The sequence below is a fragment of the Mustelus asterias genome, chromosome 22 (assembly GCF_964213995.1).
Source record: "Mustelus asterias chromosome 22, sMusAst1.hap1.1, whole genome shotgun sequence".
In the NCBI taxonomy this organism is placed as follows: Eukaryota; Metazoa; Chordata; class Chondrichthyes; order Carcharhiniformes; family Triakidae; genus Mustelus; species Mustelus asterias.
This window is the reverse complement of record NC_135822.1, coordinates 17,618,259-17,639,208: the sequence shown is the minus strand read 5'-3', so window position 1 is coordinate 17,639,208 and position 20,950 is coordinate 17,618,259. Positions and strand designations below refer to the sequence as shown.

The following is a 20,950-nucleotide window of genomic DNA, read 5'->3' as shown; positions in this document are numbered from 1 at the left end:
ACACACGAGGACAGCCTCAACCGGGATATTGGGTTCATGTCACACTATCTGTAACCCCCACAGCCTGCCTGGACCTGCAGAGTTTCACTGGCTGTCTTGTCTGGAGACAATATACATCTTTTTAGCCTGTCTTGATGCTCTCTCCACTCACGTTGTTTGTATCTTAAAGACTTGATTAGCTGTAAGTATTCGCATTCCAACCATTATTCATGTAAATTGAGTCTGTGTCTTTATATGCCCTGTTTGTGAACAGAATTCCCACTCACCTGAAGAAGGGGCTTGGAGCTCCGTAAGCTTGTGTGGCTTTTGCTACCAAATAAACCTGTTGGACTTTAACCTGGTATTGCTAAACTTCTTACTGTGTTTACCCCAGTGCAACGCCGGCATCTCCACATCATTGATACTCCAGTGCAGGTGGAATGCTGCATTGTTTGAGATGCTGTTGTTGGCAACTCAGTTAAAGTCTCACCCAATCTGTTGATTCAGGTGGACATTAAAGCCTTTTAACATAGAAGAGCAAGGGAGTTCACCCCAATGACCTGACCATTTTATTCCTCAATTTACACCATCAAACTATCCATTTATCTCATTACAGCATGAGGAGCCTTGCTCTACAATAATTGGTCACCAAAACGACTAAAGCACTAGTACAAGGTGTAGAACGAGTGTTGTGGGTGGTGTCAAGTAGGGATATAAAGTTGAAGATGAGTGGATCAAATCCATGGACATATTTAAAGATGGATATGGATCTTGAAATTGAAATTGTTGTGACAGGGGAAGCCAGTGACAGCCTGAGATGACCGTCCAGGCAAACAGATTCTCAATGAGTACACTTAGTGAAAGGTAGGAATGGAACTAAGGGAGCAATAGGGAAACCCAATATAAGAACATAGGAATTGGGAGCAGAAGTAGGCAAATTCAGCCCTTTGAGCCTGCTCTGCCATTCAATCAGATCATGGCTGATCTCTCGCTGGTCTCAAATCCACCTCCCTCCATATCCCTCTTTCCCTTTTTTTATTATAAATATGCCTATCTCCCTCTTGAAATCATTCAACAATTCAGACTCCACCGCGCTATGGGACAGCAAGTTCCACAAATTCACCACCCTCGGTGAAAAGTAATTCTTCTTAATCTAAATTTTAAATCTACTGCCTCTCAACCTATACCTGTGACCTCTTGTTCTAGATTGCCCCATAAGAGGAAACATTTGGTCTACATTTACTTTATCAATCCCTTTTAAAATTTTATATACTTTGATCAGATTCCCTCTCATCCTTCTAAACTCCAGCAAGTACAAGCCCAAACTGTTTAATCTCTCCTCATATGTCAACCCTTTCATCCCTGGAATCAATCTAGTGATCCTCCTCTGAACTGCCTCCAATGCCATCACATCCTTCCTTAAATAAGGAGATCAAAATTGGACATAATACTCCAGATGTGGCCTCATCAATAGACTATACAATTGCAGCAACACTTCTCTACTTTTATACTCCAATCCTTTTGCAATAAATGCCAACATTCCATTTGCATATATGCTGAACCTGCAAACTGACTTTCTGCGATTCATGAACGTAGACACCCCTCTGCCCAGATGGATTTTGAATCTGCTTTCCATTTAGATAATTTGCCTGCCTTTCTATTTTCTCTGCCAAAATGGATAACCTCACATTTACCCACATTGAACTCCATCTGCCAAATTTTGGCCCATTCTCCTTGCCTATCTATATCTTTTTGTAGAATCTTTACATTCTCTTCACTGCCTGCTTTCTCACCTATTTTAGTATCATTCACAAATGTTGCTATGTTACACTCTGTCCCTGCTTGAAGATCATTTATTTAAATTGTAAACAGTTGTGGTCTGAGGACTTACCCCTGCAGCACCCCACTACTTACATTCCGCCAGCCAGGGAAGGATCCATTTATCCCGACCCTCTGTTTTCGTCAGTCCGCCAATCCTCAATTCAATCTTGTCTACTCCCAATCCCCTGTGATCTCACCTTCTAGATCAGTCTTTCATGTGGACAGGCTGGTGGAGAGGGAAACAGTTGACATTTTAGGTGGACAACCTAGTGTCAGAACTGCAAAGAAATTAGCAATGGTTACAAACTAAAATTGTGGAATTCAGTGTTGAGTCTGGAAGGTTGCAAAGTGCTTTATTGAAAGATGAGGTGCTGTTCTTTGAACTTCCAGTGAGCTTCACTGGAATGGTGTAGGATGCCAAGAATAAAGAGGTCAGAACGGAAGTGGGACAAATAATTAAAATGGGAAGTTTGCTCAAGCTTGAGGAATGAATAACTTGAGGCCTTTGTCATGATCACCCAACTGTGTTTGGACTTTTCAATGTAGTCTTCTCGACAGCAAGGTGAGTAGGAAATAATTTCATCATTGGCTATGCCTTAATTCAGGATGACGTTGACGCTGGGCCATGGGGTTTCTAACATGTGACTGAACAGGCCAATTCTAAACCCACAGAACTTTGGGTACATTGGGCAGGAGGTTCCATGAGTCAGTGGGATCCAGCGAGCAGTAATTGCTTCCCTTTCTTTCCTTCTCTGTTGCTGCTCTGCCTCATCATGAAAATGTTGTGATGCAAAGCATGATATAGTTTGATGGACACGTTGTTGCCATTTTGAGCAATTGGTAGCAAGTTTGTCGCAATCATTATTGTCAATGCTGTCATACTTCAAGTAGAACTTCAAAGTGCCTTTCCAAGGTTTTGTTTGTCCTCCCCTGGAATGTTGGCCATTTGAGGGTTAAAATAAATAACAAGACCAGGTTGGTAAGAAACTTCTCAACCATCCAGACAAAGTCCAGACCATCCAAATTTATCTTGTAGAAGTTTTGTCTGATTGGCTTGTGTGGAGCTGGCTTCAAGAAGGAAAATAATGTATACTCGATTGGGCAGTGAGATAGATGGAGATGAGGGCTGGTGATGGAAATCAATCAACTGAAAAAGAAAATCTTCCAAGAAAATGCACTTTGGTCATTTGACTCTCACCTACTTTTACAGATGTACAGATGTGATACATCCTTTCCAGATGTATCACAGCTTGGTATGGCTCCTGCTCTGACCAAGACTCCAAGAAGCTACAAAGGGTTGTGAAAATAACACAATCCATCATGCAAGCCAGCCTCACATCCATTGACTCCATCTACACTTCTCGCTGCCTCGGGAAAGCAGCCAGCATAATCAAGGACCCCACACACCTTGGACATACTCTCTTCCACCTTCTTTCTTCGGGAAAAAGATACTAAAGTCTGAGGTCATGTACCAATCCACTCAAGAACAGCTTCTTCCCTGTTGCCGTCAGACTTTTGAATGGACCTACCACTTATTAAGCTGATCTTTCTCTTCACCCTATCTGTAACTGCAACACCATATTCTGCACCCTCTCCTTTCCTTCTCCCCTTGCAGCATGGTGGCACAGTGGTTAGCACAGCTGCCTCACAACGCCAGGGATCTGGGTCCGATCCCTGGCTTGGGTCACTGTGCAGAGTTTGCGCGTTTTCCCCCGTGTCTGCGTGGGTGTCCTCCGGGTGCTCTGGTTTCCTCCCACAGTCTGAAAGGCGTGCTGGTTAGGTGCATTGACAATGGTAAATTCTCCCTTGGTGTACCTGAACAGGCACTGGAATGTGGTGACATGGGGATTTTCACAGTAACTTCATTGGCAGTGTTAATGTAAGCATACTTGTGACACTAATAAATAAACTTAAGCTTAAAAGTTAATGTGAAAATAGTAAACCAAATCAAATCACCCAGGTCCCTGGCATTGTGCGGCAGCGGTGATAACTACGGTGCCACCCCACAGTGAGGGCTGGTGATGGAAAAAGAAAATCTCTCAAGAAAAGGTACATTGGCCATCCAACTCTTGCCCAACAGCCACCAAGCCAATGCACCTCCATGTGACGTCATCACGCATGGCGTGATCACGTTTCCTTTACGCACGAATGCGTCATGAGCGAACTCCTCGCCCCCCCCCCCCCCCGCGCGGGAAAAAAATCCCAGCAGCGTTTGCGGTAAAAGGGCTCGCGCCTGCGAGATTTTTATATATAAATATGTAGTCTGTACTTGTGTGTAGAATTAAATCTTCCTCCGTAAGTTAAACGCGCGAGGGGCCGGTTCGGGAGCAGTGTGTGGGATTTTTTAAAACCCGCCTGTATTTCTCGGCTGGTCGGATGTGTTGGCTGTGCCGCCAAGCAACGGCGCCATTTTGTGGTGAGGGGTCGCGGCGGGCCGGCTGTTGCCGCCAGGCCGCCATTATTGTGGGGGGCAGAAGCGGGGCTGGGTCATGCCCAAGTCGTGCGCTGCCTATAACTGTACCAACAGGTACAGCAGCAAAAATAAGGAGCTCACCTTCCACAGGTAAATCAGCCAGAGTCGCCGAATATCAATATATGCTGAGGTGGGACAGTCATTTTACAAAAACGAGAAGTTTAAAAAATATATACACACATTAATTTTGTGTGAAGAATTAGTGTGCACAAATAGTGTTATAACTGCCAGCTGCACATCAGGGCCAAGTAACTCAGCTGTCACAAGTGACTCAGACTGGGACCCAGAACATCAGTACTGTAATATAAAATCAGACAGGGAGCCAGAACATCAGTACTGTAATATAAAATCAGACAGGGATCCAGAACATCAGTACTGTAATATAAAATCAGACTGGGACCCAGAACATCAGTACTGTAATATAAAATCAGACTGGGACCCAGAACATCAGTACTGTAATATAAAATCAGACAGGGAGCCAGAAGATCAGTACTGTAATATAAAATCAGACTGGGACCCAGAACATCAGTACTGTAATATAAAATCAGACAGGGAGCCAGAACATCAGTACTGTAATATAAAATCAGACAGGGATCCAGAACATCAGTACTGTAATATAAAATCAGACAGGGATCCAGAACATTAGTACTGTAATATAAAATCAGACGGGGATCCAGAACATCAGTACTGTAATATAAAATCAGACAGGGATCCAGAACATTAGTACTGTAATATAAAATCAGACAGGGAGCCAGAACATCAGTACTGTAATATAAAATCAGACAGGGATCCAGAACATCAGTACTGTAATATAAAATCAGACAGGGAGCCAGAACATCAGTACTGCAATATAAAATCAGACGGGGAGCCAGAACATCAGTACTGTAATATAAAATCAGACAGGCAGCCAGAAGATCAGTACTGTAATATAAAATCAGACAGGCAGCCAGAAGATCAGTACTGTAATATAAAATCAGACAGGGAGCCAGAACATCAGTACTGTAATATAAAATCAGACAGGGATCCAGAACATCAGTACTGTAATATAAAATCAGACGGGGAGCCAGAACATCAGTACTGTAATATAAAATCAGACAGGCAGCCAGAAGATCAGTACTGTAATATAAAATCAGACAGGGAGCCAGAACATCAGTACTGTAATATAAAATCAGACAGGGATCCAGAACATCAGTACTGTAATATAAAATCAGACAGGGAGCCAGAACATCAGTACTGTAATATAAAATCAGACGGGGAGCCAGAACATCAGTACTGTAATATAAAATCAGACGGGGAGCCAGAACATCAGTACTGTAATATAAAATCAGACGGGGAGCCAGAAGATCAGTACTGTAATATAAAATCAGACAGGGAGCCAGAACATCAGTACTGTAATATAAAATCAGACAGGGAGACAGAACATCAGTACTGTAATATAAAATCTGACAGGGAGCCAGAAGATCAGTACTGTAATATAAAATCAGACAGGGAGCCAGAACATCAGTACTGTAATATAAAATCAGACAGGGAGCCAGAACATCAGTACTGTAATATAAAATCAGACAGGGAGCCAGAAGATCAGTACTGTAATATAAAATCAGACAGGGAGCCAGAGGATCAGTACTCTAATATAAAATCAGACGGGGAGCCAGAACATCAGTACTGTAATATAAAATCAGACAGGGATCCAGAACATCAGTACTGTAATATAAAATCAGACAGGGAGCCAGAACATCAGTACTGTAATATAAAATCAGACGGGGAGCCAGAACATCAGTACTGTAATATAAAATCAGACAGGCAGCCAGAAGATCAGTACTGTAATATAAAATCAGACAGGGATCCAGAACATCAGTACTGTAATATAAAATCAGACAGGGAGCCAGAACATCAGTACTGTAATATAAAATCAGACAGGGAGCCAGAACATCAGTACTGTAATATAAAATCAGACAGGGAGCCAGAAGATCAGTACTGTAATATAAAATCAGACAGGGAGCCAGAAGATCAGTACTGTAATATAAAATCAGACAGGGAGCCAGAAGATCAGTACTGTAATATAAAATCAGACAGGGAGCCAGAACATCAGTACTGTAATATAAAATCAGACAGGGAGCCAGAACATCAGTACTGTAATATAAAATCAGACAGGGAGCCAGAACATCAGTACTGTAATATAAAATCAGACAGGGAGCCAGAACATCAGTACTGTAATATAAAATCAGACAGGGAGCCAGAACATCAGTACTGTAATATAAAATCAGACAGGGAGCCAGAACATCAGTAGTGTAACAGAAAATCAGACAGGGACCCAGAACATCAGTATTGTAACGTAAAATCAGACAGAGACCCAGAACATCAGTACTGTAACATGAAACCAGTCAGGGATCCAGAACATCAGTACTGTAACACAAAATCAGATGGGGAGCCACAACATCAGTGTTGTAACAGAAAATGAGACAGGGACCCAGAACAACATTTCTGTAACATAAACTCAGTCAGGGACCCAGAACATCAGTACTGTAATATAAAATCAGATAGGGCCCAGAAAATCAGTACTGTATTATAAAATGAAACCAGAGTGCTGGAAAAACACAACAGGTCTGGCTGCATCTGTGGAGAGAGAAACATTGTGAATGTTTGAACTCCAGTACCAATCTTCTTCAAAAGAAGAATCATTTTGGACTCGAGACTTTAACACTGTTTCTCTCTCCACAGAGGCTGCTAGATCTGCTGAGTTTTTCCATCGCTTTGTCCTAATTTTGGATCTCCAGCATCTCCACTACTTTGCTGATATACTGTAATAGATACGTACTGAGAGAGAAAGATCATTTCATACCAATAATTAATCAATGTGTTTAGAAAAATATCCTAACTACCAACAGGATATCAGGGACAAAACTCACCTGTCACAGGTAAATCATGATGTGGAGATGCCGGCGTTGGACTGGGGTAAACACAGTAAGAGTTTTGAAACTCTTACAGGTAAATCAGACAGGGAGCCTGAAAATTAAAGTATGTGCTGAATAGTAATTTTTATAAAGACAAAATATCGTAGCTGCACGATGGTACAGTGGTTAGCACTGCTACCTCACAGTGCCAGGGACCAGGGTTCAGTTCCCAGCTTGGGTCACTGTCTGTGCGGAGTCTGCAAGTGCTCCCTGTGTCTGTGTGGGTTTCCTCTGGGTGCTCCAGTTTCCTCTCTCAGTCCGAAAGACTTGCTGGTTAGGTGCATTGGCCATGCTAAATTCTCCCTCAGTGTACCCGAACAGGCGCCGGTGTGTGGCGACTAGGGGATTTTCACAGTAACTTCATTGCAGTGTTAATGTAAGCATACTTGTGACAGTAATAAAAAATAAGTTTAAACTTAGTTATATATAAATAATTAATGAATAAATGTGTTAAAGTAATGATATAAATCACCAATAGCATATCCGGAACAATGAACTCATATCACTGGTAAATCAGCCAGTGGTCCTGAATATTAATAATCAGAATTTGTATATATTGTGTGTTTCATATAATTATTTTTATGCACAGTGTTATGATCTGGCATGCATGCCTTAAAAAGGGGTTGGAAGCAGATTTAATTGTAATTTTCAAAAGAATATTGAATACATACTCAACAAGGGAAAATCTGTGGGGCAATAGGAAAGAGCAAGAGACCGTGACGAATTGGATAACTAATTCGAAGAGCCGGCATAGCCAGGATGGACCCAATGGCCTTTTTTGGAGGGGGGGGGGTTGTATGATTCAATGAATTAATGAGTAAAGTTAAAATATAGCTCCCAACAGAATGAGTGACTCACTTGCCACAGGTAACAGGTCGGGATCAGAATTATTAGCTTTGAAACTGAGAAGGAGCAACCATTTATGTAAATACATAATGAATCAATTAATTATTAAAATACAAATTATAACATATCAGAGACAAGGAGCCTACCTTCTACAGGTCGGTCAGCCTGAATTGTAAAATATTAATAATGTCTGTAGTGAGGGTGAGCAGCCACTGATGTAATTAATTAATTTGTAAACCATCAACATCAGGAAGTAGGAGTTAATCTTCCATAGGTCACTCAGCCAGGAGCCCAAAATAATGATTACTGTAGATCCTGAGAGTTAATAGCGAGTTACATAATTAATATAGGAGAGACTCCCTCGGAAATGATAAAAATAATATCTGATGTGGTGGCTGTATAATATAACTGTGCCTGTGTGACTAGACAACAACAATTTGTGACTTTGACATATCAAAATCACCAAGGTTTCTCCACAGGATCCTGATAGTGGCAGGGACCGCAGATAAGTGTGGAGCAATGATCAGGAGGGAAGAAGATATCTGGGGGATAACTCGGTGCAAATGTTGATTTGATTTGATTTATTATTCTCGCGTGTATTAGTATACAGTGAAAAGTATTGTTTCTTGTGCACTATACAGACAAAGCAAACAATACATAGGGAAGGAAAGGAGAGAGTGCAAAATGGTAGGGAGAAGGGGGTAACCTGGGCTCCAGTTCATGGTAAGAGGAGGGTGAGACTTGCTGTTTAACATTGGAGAGTTTCTTTTATTGATGACCTTTCACTGTTGCTCAGGTTTCCCTTCAGCAAGCCGGACCTATTGAAACAGTGGATGAACAATGTTGGAAGAGCAGAATTTAAACCCAACCAACACACGGTCATTTGCTCGGAGCATTTCAAACCAGAGTGCTTCAACACTTGGGGCAACCGAAAAAATCTGAAGCATAATGCAGTACCCACAGTTTTCCGCTACTCCGAGATTGTGAAGGTAAAGTATGGATGTGGTTCTGGCCTGTAGTGCAATTTTCATTGATCCACCATTGGTGGCTATGCCCTCAGCTGCTCAGGATAAATTCACTCTTTAAATCTGTCTGCTTCTCCACCTCTATTTCCTCCTTTAAGTGATCCTTAAAACCTATCTCAACATCTGTCCAAATATTATCAAATGTGTCAGTCTATAATCCAGTTTGATAATTTTCCCCCGAAGTGCCCTGGGATGTTTTAGGGCACAGTAAGAAGTCTTAACAACACCAGGTTAAAGTCCAACAGGTTTATTTGGTAACAAAAGCCACTAGTTTTCGGAACAGGCTGTTCCTTCGTCAGGTGGGTGGGAGTTCTGATCACAAACAGGGCACAAAGACACAAACTCAATTTACATGAATAATGATTGGAATGTGAGTCTTTACAGCTAATCAAGTCTTAAAGGTACAGACAATGTGAGTGGAGAGAGCATTAAGCACAGGTTAAAGAGATGTGTATTGTCTCCAGACAGGACAGCTAGGGAGATTTTGCACATCCAGGCAGGTTGTGGGGGTTACAGATAGTGTGACATGAACCCAATATCCCGGTTGAGGCTGTCCTCATGTGTGCGGACGCTGGCTATCAGTCTCTGCTCAGCGACTCTGTGCTGTCGTGTGTCGTGAAGGCCGCCTTGGAGAACGCTTACCCGGAGATCAGAGGCTGAATGCCCGTGACCGCTGAAGTGCTCCCCAACAGGAAGAGAACAGTCTGGCCTGGTGATTGTCGAGTGGTGTTCATTCATCTGTTGTCGTAGCGTCTGCATGGTTTCCCCAATGTACCATACCTCGGGACATCCTTTCCTGCAGCGTATCAGGTAGACAACGTTGGCCGAGTTGCAAGAGTATGTACCGTGTATCTGGTGGATGGTGTTCTCGCGTGAGATGATGGCATCTGTGTCGATGATCCGGCACGTCTTGCAGAGGTTGCTGTGGTAGGGTTGTGTGGTGCCGTGGTCACTTCTTCTGAAGGCTGGGTAGTTTGCTGCGGACAATGGTCTGTTTGAGGTTGTGCGGTTGTTTGAAGGCAAGAAGTGGGGGTGTGAGGATGGCCTTGGCGAGATGCTCGTTTTCATCAATGACATGTTGAAGGCTCCAGAGGAGATGCCGTAGCTTCTCCGCTCCGGGGAAGTACTGGACGACGAAGGGCACTCTGTCCACCGTGTCCCGTGTTTGTCTTCTGAGGAGGTCGGTGCGGCTTTTCGCTGTGGCACGTCGGAACTGTCGATCGATGAGTCGAGCGCCATATCCTGTTCTTACGAGGGCATCTTTCAGCGTCTGGAGGTGTCTATTGCGATACTCCTCATCCGAGCAGATCCTGTGTGTACGGAGGGCTTGTCCGTAGGAGATGGCTTCTTTAACGTGTTTAGGGTGGAAGCTGGAGAAGTGGAGCATCGTGAGGTTATCCGTGGGCTTGTGGTACAGTGAGGTGCTGAGGTGACCGTCCTTAATGGAGATGCGTGTGTCCAAGAATGCAACCGATTCCGGAGAGTAGTCCATGGTGAGTCTGATGGTGGGATGGAACTTGTTGATGTCATCATATAATTGTTTCAGTGATTGTTCACCATGAGTCCAAAGGAAGAAAATGTCATCGATGTATCTAGTGTATAGCATCGGTTGAAGGTCCTGTGCGGTGAAGAAGTCTTGTTCAAACCCGTGCATGAAGATGTTGGCATATCGAGGTGCGAATTTTGTCCCCATGGCTGTTCCGTGTGTCTGGATGAAGAACTGGTCGTTGAAGGTGAAGATATTGTGGTCCAGGATAAAGCGGATGAGTTGTAAAATTGCATCTGGAAACTGGCAGTTGTCGGCCGGGTGTGTTTGCTTTGTGTATCTTCGGGAGGCCGTCCCATCGTATTGGGCAATGGGACCCTGTGCGAGAACCTCTCCGGCTATGTCGAGGCCATCCTGAAACCCATTGTACCAAGAACCCCCAGCTTTTGTCGCGACACTACGGACTTCCTACAGAAACTCAGCACACCTGGAGCAGTTGAACCAGGAGCACTCCTCGTCACAATAGATGTCTTGGCACTCTACACCAGCATCCCCCACGATGATGGCATTGCTGCAACTGCCTCAGTACTCAACGCCGACAACTGCCAGTTTCCAGATGCAATTTTACAACTCATCCGCTTCATCCTGGATCACAATGTCTTCACCTTCAACAACCAGTTCTTCATCCAGACACACGGAACAGCCATGGGGACCAAATTCGCACCTCAATCTGCCAACATCTTCATGCACAGGTTCGAACAAGACTTCTTCACCGCACAGGACCTTCAACCGATGCTATACACTGGATACATCGATGACATTTTCTTCCTTTTGGACTCATGGTGAACAATCACTGAAACAATTATATGATGACATCAACAAGTTCCATCCCACCATCAGACTCACCATGGACTACTCTCCGGAATCGGTTGCATTCTTGGACACACGCATCTCCATTAAGGACGGTCACCTCAGCACCTCACTGTACCGCAAGCCCACGCATACCCTCATGATGCTCCACTTCTCCAGCTTCCACCCTAAACACGTTAAAGATGCCATCCCCTACGGACCAGCCCTCCGTATACACAGGATCTGCTCGGATGAGGAGGATCGCAACAGACACCTCCAGACACTGAAAGATGCCCTCATAAGAACAGGATATGGCGCTGGACTCACGATCGACAGTTCCGACACGCTACAGCGAAAAACTGCACTGACCTCCTCAGAAGACAAGCACGGGACACGGTGGACAGAGTACTCTTCGTTGTCCAGTACTTCTCCGGAGCGGAGAAGCTACGACAACTCCTCCGGAGCCTTCAACATGCCATTGATGAAGACGAACATCTTGCCAAGGCCATCCCCACACCCCCACTTCTTGCCTTCAAACAACCGCACAACCTCAAACAAACCATTATCTGCAGCAAATTACCCAGCCTTCAGGAGAACAGTGACCACAGCACCACACAATCCTGCCACAGCAACCTCTGCAAGACGTGCCGGATCATTGACACAGATGCCATCATCTCACGCGAGAACACCATCCACCAGGTACACGGTACATACTCTTGCAACTCGGCCAACGTTGTCTACCTGTTACGCTGCAGGAAAGGATGTCCCGAGGTATGGTACATTGGGGAAACCATGCAGACGCTACGACAACGGATCAATGAACACCACTCGACAATCACCAGGCCAGACTGTTCTCTTCCTGTTGGGGAGCACTTCAGCGGTCACAGGCATTCAGCCTCTGATCTCCGGGTAAACGTTCTCCAAGACGGCCTTCATGACACACGACAGCGCAGAGTCGCTGAGCAGAAACTGATAGCCAGGTTCCGCACGCATGAGGACGGCCTCAACCGGGATCTTGGGTTCATGTCACACTATCTGTAACCCCCACGACTTGCCTGGATGTGCAAAATTTCACTCGCTGTCCTGTCTGGAGACAATACACATCTCTTTAACCTGTGCTTAATGCTCCCTCCACTCACATTGTCTATACCTTTAAGACTTGATTAGCTGTAAAGACACATTCCAATCATTATTTATGTAAATTGAGTTTGTGTCTTTGTGCCCTGTTTGTGATCAGAACTCCAACCCACCTGACGAAGGAACAGCCTGTTCTGAAAGCCAGTGGCTTTTGTTACCAAATAAACCTATTGGACTTTAACCTGGTGTTGTTAGACTTCTTACTGTGTTTACCCCAGTGCAACGCTGGCATCTCCACATCAAGTTTTAGGGCACCAAAGACATTGTACACATTCAAATTGTTGTTGAAGCAGAGAAGAGTGTGGAGGGTCTGGGTGATGAGGGGTGTAAAAACTGGCCTTTCACCTCTGGGATCTTGATAACTTAAATTCATGAGGCAAAAGTTTCTGCTGGCTGCCAGGGTCATGCGGGAAATGAAGTTGAATATCTCACCCAGTCCCCAATGCGAGGCTGTAGGATGGCAGACGTGCAAAAGTGAGTGCTCCATTGAGGCTGGGGGCTGAGGCAGCAGAAAAGGGGGGAAGCTGTATTCTATGTTGGCGCGGTAACCTAACCTTGCCACTGAGAACTTAAATGAGAGGTTTTGCCATTTGTATATCTCAATGTTCCGTGGAATGGTTGCCTCTTTTAGGGCTCACACTCCTGATCACCTTTCAGTGACCTTTGTCAGTGCATTGCATGGGGATAGACTCAAGCTTGGTTGCTGCCACAGTCAGCAGCCTGCCAAAACCCACTACTCAGAGTCTCCAGTGAAGAAGGTGCGATTTTACAAGGTGCCTGATGGAAGCCATATCTGAGACAGTCATTACTTATGTAAGATTTTGCATAAAGATCTTTGTCTCTTTCTCCCTTGTTCTGAAGCAATGGTTCAAGGTGTGATCTTGTTTGTTATTGCAGCAGAGACATCGGGCAAGGAAAAAGTTGAAAATGGCCACAGATATAATAACTCCTGAAGTAACTGAGGAAAAGGTCGAGACGGTAAGTAATTGGTTTAGTTCAGTGTGTTTGACACTCCGAGGAGTCAAATATTTCTCCCGATTGGGGAAACAGTACTCAAATTTGACGCTGGTCAGACTAGCAGTGAATAGCACAGAGTAGCACTCGTACCTTGGAGCCAGAAAGTTATAGATTTAAATCTCATTCCAAAGATTATATAATCCAAGCTGACTCCCCACTGCTTCAGGGAGAATGCTGCACTGTCAGAGGTGTAGACTCTTGGATGAGGTCCTTCTTGGGTAGTGTAAAGGATCTCACTGTCCTGGCCAATAGTTGTCCTTCAACCATTATCATTAAAAGGAAATATTCTGGTTATTGTCACATGACTCTTTATGGGAGGTTGCTGTGTGCAAATTGGCTGCCACACTTCTAATATTACAATAGTGATTACACTGAAGGACTGAGGTCTGGTGGGCATGAAAGGCAGTACATAAATGAAAGCCTTCCTTTACTTGTTTTATCTCACGGGTGCCACACCATGGGTGCCTGCTGAAGATTCTCCACACACTGAACCAGTTATACCAGCTGTGCCTTTGAGGGAGATACAAGCCACTTGTGGGAGGGAGAGGGATCTGAACGTGTGGATCGCTATTGTTCGTCCTTGTGCTGGGCACAGCCACATCTCGGGCAGCTGCTATTTGTGATATATATAAATGATTTGGAAGAAGGTGTAACTGGTGTAATCAGCAAGTTTGCGGATGACACGAAGATGGCTGGACTTGCGGATAGCGAAGAGCATTGTCGGGCAATACAGCAGGATATAGATAGGCTGGAAAATTGGGCGGAGAGGTGGCAGATGGAGTTTAATCCGGATAAATGCGAAGTGATGCATTTTGGAAGAAATAATGTAGGGAGGAGTTATACAATAAATGGCAGAGTCATCAGGAGTATAGAAACACAGAGGGACCTAGGTGTGCAAGTCCACAAATCCTTGAAGGTGGCAACACAGGTGGAGAAGGTGGTGAAGAAGGCATATGGTATGCTTGCCTTTATAGGACGGGGTATAGAGTATAAAAGCTGGAGTCTGATGATGCAGCTGTATAGAACGCTGGTTAGGCCACATTTGGAGTACTGCGTCCAGTTCTGGTCGCCGCACTACCAGAAGGACGTGGAGGCGTTAGAGAGAGTGCAGAGAAGGTTTACCAGGATGTTGCCTGGTATGGAGGGTCTTAGCTATGAGGAGAGATTGGGTAAACTGGGGTTGTTCTCCCTGGAAAGACGGAGAATGAGGGGAGATCTAATAGAGGTGTACAAGATTATGAAGGGGATAGATAGGGTGAACGGTGGGAAGCTTTTTACCAGATCAGAAGTGACGTTCACGAGGGGTCACGGGCTCAAGGTGAGAGGGGCGAAGTATAACTCAGATATTAGAGGGATGTTTTTTACACAGAGGGTGGTGGGGGCCTGGAATGCGCTGCCAAGTAGGGTGGTGGAGGCAGGCACGCTGACATCGTTTAAGACTTACCTGGATAGTCACATGAGCAGCCTGGGAATGGAGGGATACAAACGATTGGTCTAGTTGGACCAAGGAGCGGCACAGGTTTGGAGGGCCGAAGGGCCTGTTTCCTGTGCTGTACTGTTCTTTGTTCTTTGTAGCTCGGTTCCATTTACACTTCAAATTCTTTGTGACTGAATATTGTGAGCTGTTTTTAGCTGTCACCTCATTGTTGGATAAATTCTGTTACACCTGATAGTGGGTGTGATCATGCGAACATGATTTGCCTGTGATATCCAGTGGTCACATTATTCCAATTCGTTCCCACACTTCGCGCTGCACAAAGTCAGACTTTTGTCTGTTTCAATAGCTAGTAATTCCTGGAATGGATCGCTGGTCTGGCACCAGGGTCTCATAGCTTGAAGGGTGCCACTCCACATCCAGCATGGCTGACTAGGAGTCTCTCCCGTCCTTACCACCAGCCATTGGCGTGTTTGAAAGGATTTGCAAGTTGACACTCCACCTGTTTGGCTGCGTTATGAACACTCCTTCCTTGGCCATCAATTCTGAGGTGGGACTTGAACCTGGAGCTTCTGGCTCAGAGGGATGCTACCCACTGCACCATAAGACCCCCTGGTCACATTATTACAGTACTCCATAACACGCAAGTTATTCCTTGTGTTGTCCTTTATCCACAGTTACGTAGAATTACACAGTCGAGTACAGAAACAAGGCAGTTCAGCCTAGCAGTGTTTACACTTCATACATCTCTCCTCCAACCACCGCCTCCTCCCCCCCCCGTCCCCCTTCATCTCACCCAGTCAGCATGTCCTTCCGGTAGCTCCTCCTTATTTAACTTTGCCTTAAATGTATCACTGTTATTCATCTTATTTTAGCTGGCCATATATTATATATCCTCAGCAATCCACTGAGTGAAGCTGCTGCGTTAAAGTGGGAATTGTGTCAAATGTGCTTTTTGAATTCCTATCCACAGAGGTAGTTTAAGACGATCAAAGTAATTTCACTTTCAACAGCCAGAGCGGGGAACCTTTCATTCCACATGGCTGGGCTGGATTTAAACACAGCTTCCAAGGATGCAAAAGGCACTGTTCGCTTTAGCTCTACTCTGTCCTGCAGCTTTGTTTAAACTGCAGTCATTGCTTAGTATAGAGTCTAACACCTCCCTTGCTGAGTGGGAATTTGAAGCCTTAAGTACCCAAAAGATAATTGAACATCATTGGAGACCTAAAACGTAATACTGTGGATGCTGAAGATCAGAAACTGGAAATACTCGGCAGGTCTGGCAACATCTAGAGAGGGAAAAACGGTATTTAACCTTTCAGGTCAGTGATATTTCGTCACAAGTTGTTATTTACATATTACTGACATATTGATTTAAATATTTAACAAGGTGCAAAATAGTGAGTGAACATACTGTTTTCCCCAGAAACAAACAGTGCATTTAATTCACTACAGTTGATAATGATATGATCAGCTAACTGTTGGCGCTTTTAATCCAATGGAAGTGATGGGGATTGTCTGTGCCAATTAATGTGATGTGTTAAGGGCCAGATCAGAAACTCCCAGGCTTTATTATGAAGTTAAACTAGACCACAGCTATGTTTGATTTTGGCATTAATCCAAGCATAAGCGCCGGAACTCTACCACCACTCCCGCCGCGGAATCGGAGCGGGCGAGGACTCAAAATCCCATCCACTGTGTTTCACTCCAGGTGTGATTCTATTGACGCATTTGGAAGCTTTAATTAAAACAAACTTTATTCATCAACACAGTGTAACTATAACAAAAATAATTAGCATAACTTTTACCAATTGAAATTCTTAAACATGACAGGGTATAATTCTTAACTGCTCGCTTGTTAGTTCCAATTTAAGCAATATTCCCCATCGGTGTAAACTCCTCTTCAGAATCAGTCAGCTAAACACACAGGTTTACATGTGCTGCTTTTCTTCCATCCTTTTAACACCTCTGCACAGAGATAATGAGAGACACCTGACTTCTGACTCTCAGACAGCAGCCTCCAGAGAAAGACCCGTCTTCATACAGTGGAATCCCAGAGCGAGACCTGTCTTCACGCAGTGGAATTGCAGAGAAAGAGACTTGTTTTCACACAGCAGAACTCCAGAGAGGGAGAAAACACCCCTTGCCTTTTGCAGAACTCTAGAGAGAGATACCTCCCAGACTCCAATTTCCAGAGAAAGAGCTGCACATTTCAAATTCAAACAGCAACTGCCTGCTTGTCTCTCTGTAAGCCTAGCTCCACCCATTCCCATGACTCTCTCTTCTTGTCAATCAACATAATTAAACCCTACTCTGGGATCCCAGGGGACAATCTAAAATAAAATTGTATTAACTCAGATTGAAACAAACATCCCATTAACTAGGAGCAATTATTCTTCTGCATGTGCAGCATGTGGGCTGCCTCTTACAGACAATCGGCACCGTAATCAGAGCTGAAGTTTAAAACAGTCCCTTCACGAGAAACATGACACAGATACATTTCTTAAAGGCACAGTATCATCACAAATGTGATGCATGCTCCATTGGTGAACTTACAAGTTTTGTGACGTAATACACAGGAGTACACAGCGTTAGGTGCTCCTGGATTAAGGACACATTATTGATATCATCCGAAACATAAGGAGGGAGGGTCATGCATCTCTGCAGGGGGTTAGTGGCCATGCATGTCTTCAGGGGACCATGTGGTCATGCACCTCTGCAAGGGTGTGAGCTGGTCACCCGTGACTGCGGGAGGTCACGTGGTCACGCGTGTCAGCCCAGATGATGAGAGTATTTATTCCGATTACTCAGTCTCGGATTTCTGTTCCCTCAGGTACCCCTGCCCCCTCCAAGCGCAGGAGAGGAAAACCCACTTCAGGCAAGTCTGGAGAAAGGTGCTCCCTCCGAGGGCAGTGCTGACCACACTTACGCTGCCACCAACCTGGGCATGATGAAGAAGAGGCTGTTCTCTGCCCTGGAGAAGAACGAGAAGTTGAGGAAACGGCTGAAGGTAAAGCAGGAGGAGATGAGGAGAATGATGAAGAAGTGGCAAGCGGTTAAGGACGAGCTGGAAGACTTGAGAGCCAAGAGTCTGTTGACGGCCAGCGGACTGAACCTCGCAGGCATAACGCAGCTACAGCGCTGTATGAACTAAGTCACTGATTGGAGGACAATGAGATGGTGAGTGAGGGGGACAACTTAGAGTTACTGTGCAGTCCACAAGGTAAAACTGGCAATGCAAACAAACTGCAGCAAGTGAAGTTTGAACAGTTTAAAAGGGGAAGTACAGACGGTCACTCTTAATCCAGAAATGATGGCCGGGATGTAAATCAAGCTGATCACACTTCAAGTTGTCTCCCCTCTCCATGGTTGCACCCTGCAATGTCGTCCTGATCCCAGGAAGCTTCTCGGCAGCCAGTCAAAAGGAATTCTCACTGTGGACTGTCACAGGCCGTTGTAAGTCGGGAGTGACCTGTGATGACAGCCAGCTTGCAATCACAAGTCTCCGATCTTTTTTGGACTGCGCTCTAGTCAATAAGAAGCTTTGACATTCAAATAGTGCCGTGCTTGCGTGCCAGATATCAGGTTTATTTTGTGTGAAATGCCTGATGCTCAAACTGTCAATTCCTTTGCTGCTCTGATGTATTATCTCCCAGTTTAATTCCTTCTACAAGCTCCTGTGCTGTTAATGTATAGCAGCAAATCCCTCGGGCACGAACTGCTAACAGTAAGGAAATCTGTGCATTGTACATCTGTTCAAGGTACAGATACCAAGCAGCTTAGTTGGCCTATGGTTTTTAAATGCTATCTACTGTACTGTCGCTGGTATCAGTCGTGTTGGAACACGACTTGGATGCTGTCTAGTGCCATTCAAACTTAATGAAGAATAAACTCTCTCTATATTGTCCTTACACATGCTGCTGACAGGCGAGTGGGCGAGGCACTGGTCTTCTATCTCCAGGACTTGAATTCAAATCCAGCCCAGATTAATAGGCTGAAAGACTTCTCTGACTGTAGGCTCTAAGATTCCAGTAGCCTCCAGTTAGTTCACCTTGTACAGTGGTCTATAGTACAAAGGTGCCCCCGACACAGCACAAGTTCACACTAGGTTGATGTATTTACTGAGAAAGGTTACAAGACAAAATGGCTATTGTATGAAATATCTCAGACTGGCGTAATTGAGGTAGTCTACCGGGGTACGCGCCCTGTATTTACCAATGTACCCAGTGTACCAGGAATTACACCCTGCATGCAGCCGGCGTATCGGGAGCTGCAACCAGTGTACCAGAAGTGGCACCCTGTACTTCCCTAGCGTACCGTGAGCCGCACCCAATGTACCGTGAGCCGCACTCAGCATAACATGAGCTGCACCCAGCGCACTGAGAACTTTACTCTGTATTTAACCTATGCTCTATCCAACCTGGGAGTATTTCATGCTGACCCTCACACTGGGTGCACAAAGCATGAAACTGTTTCATTTCCTGATACTGAATATCCCTCACCCTAAACACAAAGCAATACATCTCAAAACCGTAATTGACAAAGGAAACAGCTAAATAAATGGAGCAGATTAAGCATCAGTGAATAAATGCAGCGTGTGCTGTCATCTCGTACTGGGCTGCAGGTTCAATTCCTTTATCTAGGCTGATTCAGCTTTGGGCGGCAGTAGCCCCTCACTGCCATGGGGGCTGCCACTAGCCTCAGCACCGTGGTAGGGGAGGGAGTGCAATTCCATATCCCTATCCAGCTTGGAAATGGGTGTGACCATCCGCATGATTGAGCAGCGGGCTGGTATTCACTGTCCAGGCTGATGGGGAAAGTTACCAGCGGGATTGCTCCCGACTTGAGCTGACACCTTCAGGAGATGAGGGGAGAAAAATGGAAAATAAAATAAAACCGCAATTATCATGAGCACTTTGAGGTAGTGGTTGTTGATCTCTGAGTAGCTCAATCACTCTCTTGTGGTTTCAGCCTGAAGGTGTAGATCCCTTCCCAATAGAATGTGGCTCAGAGGAAGGAGATGGGGATGTGGTTGCTTACTCTAGACAGATTCCTCGAGGTTTATCACAACCTCCCACTGCCATCACCCCTTCTCCCAAACTCCTGCCATTGCTTTTTGCCATTGAACTCCATCTCCAAAGCAGCTGACACCAGGTGCAGCTGCAATGGCTGTTGACCAAGTGGCTGGGTGACTGGATGAAATCAGGTGCGGCACGGTAGCACAGTGGTTAGCACTGCTGCTTCACAGCTCCATGGTCCTGGGTTCGATTCCCGGCTCGGGTCACTGTCTGTGTGGAGTTTGCACATTCTCCTCTTGTCTGCGTGGGTTTCCTCTGGGTGCTCTGGTTTCCTCCCACAGTCCAAAGATGTGCGGGTTGGGTTGATTGGCCAGGTTAAAAATTGCCCCTTAGAGTCCTGGGATGCGTAGGTTAGAGGGATTAGCGGGTAAATATGTGGGGGTAGGGCCTGGGTGGGATTGTGGTCAGTGCAGACTCGATGGGCCGAATGGCCTCCTTCTGCACTGTAGGGTTTCTATGATTTCTAGGTGGGCTGCCTTTTCCAATATCCATCCAATTCCCTTTTGAAAGTTACTATTCGAATCTGCTTCCGTCACCCTTTCCAGATCGCAACATTAACAATGTCCTCATCTTGCCTCTTATGTTGCCCAATGGAATCAGATGCTCCTAATTTACTTGAACCTCTATTAAATATCTCCTCATCTTTTATGCTCTGAGGAGAACTATCCCAGTTTCTCTAGTCACCCCACATAGCTGAAGTTCCCACATCCCTTGAAAATCTGCGTTCTCCAAATATACCTCAGACCAGTATTGGATATACACCTCGGATCGCGGCCTACACACCCGTTGGGTGGCTGGCAACCTCAGCACCACAGCCCGGGGAAAGCCCGAGGCCTCCGAGCCCTGGCCTGGG

General features: G+C 45.1%; 1 protein-coding gene across 1 annotated transcript; it reads left to right on the top strand.

Annotated features, from left to right (window-relative positions):
* Window positions 1-3,990: 3,990 nt before the first annotated feature.
* thap3 (THAP domain containing, apoptosis associated protein 3) lies at window positions 3,991-18,926 on the top strand. Its single transcript, XM_078238796.1, has 4 exons — window positions 3,991-4,363; window positions 8,867-9,059; window positions 13,465-13,545; window positions 17,853-18,926. Exons 1-4 carry the CDS (start codon window positions 4,290-4,292, stop codon window positions 18,171-18,173), a joined length of 669 nt encoding a protein of 222 aa, XP_078094922.1. The 5' UTR covers window positions 3,991-4,289; the 3' UTR covers window positions 18,174-18,926.
* The last annotated feature ends 2,024 nt before the right edge of the window (window positions 18,927-20,950 follow it).

Bases quoted from the DNA above. Each gene is read 5' to 3' on its own strand.
- thap3 (XM_078238796.1), top strand. From the start codon at position 4,290: ATGCCCAAGTCGTGCGCTGCCTATAACTGTACCAACAGGTACAGCAGC. The intron at 9,060-13,464 runs GTAAAGTATGGA...TTGTTATTGCAG, and splicing joins GCTACTCCGAGATTGTGAAG to CAGAGACATCGGGCAAGGAA. The intron at 13,546-17,852 runs GTAAGTAATTGG...CTGTTCCCTCAG, and splicing joins CTGAGGAAAAGGTCGAGACG to GTACCCCTGCCCCCTCCAAG.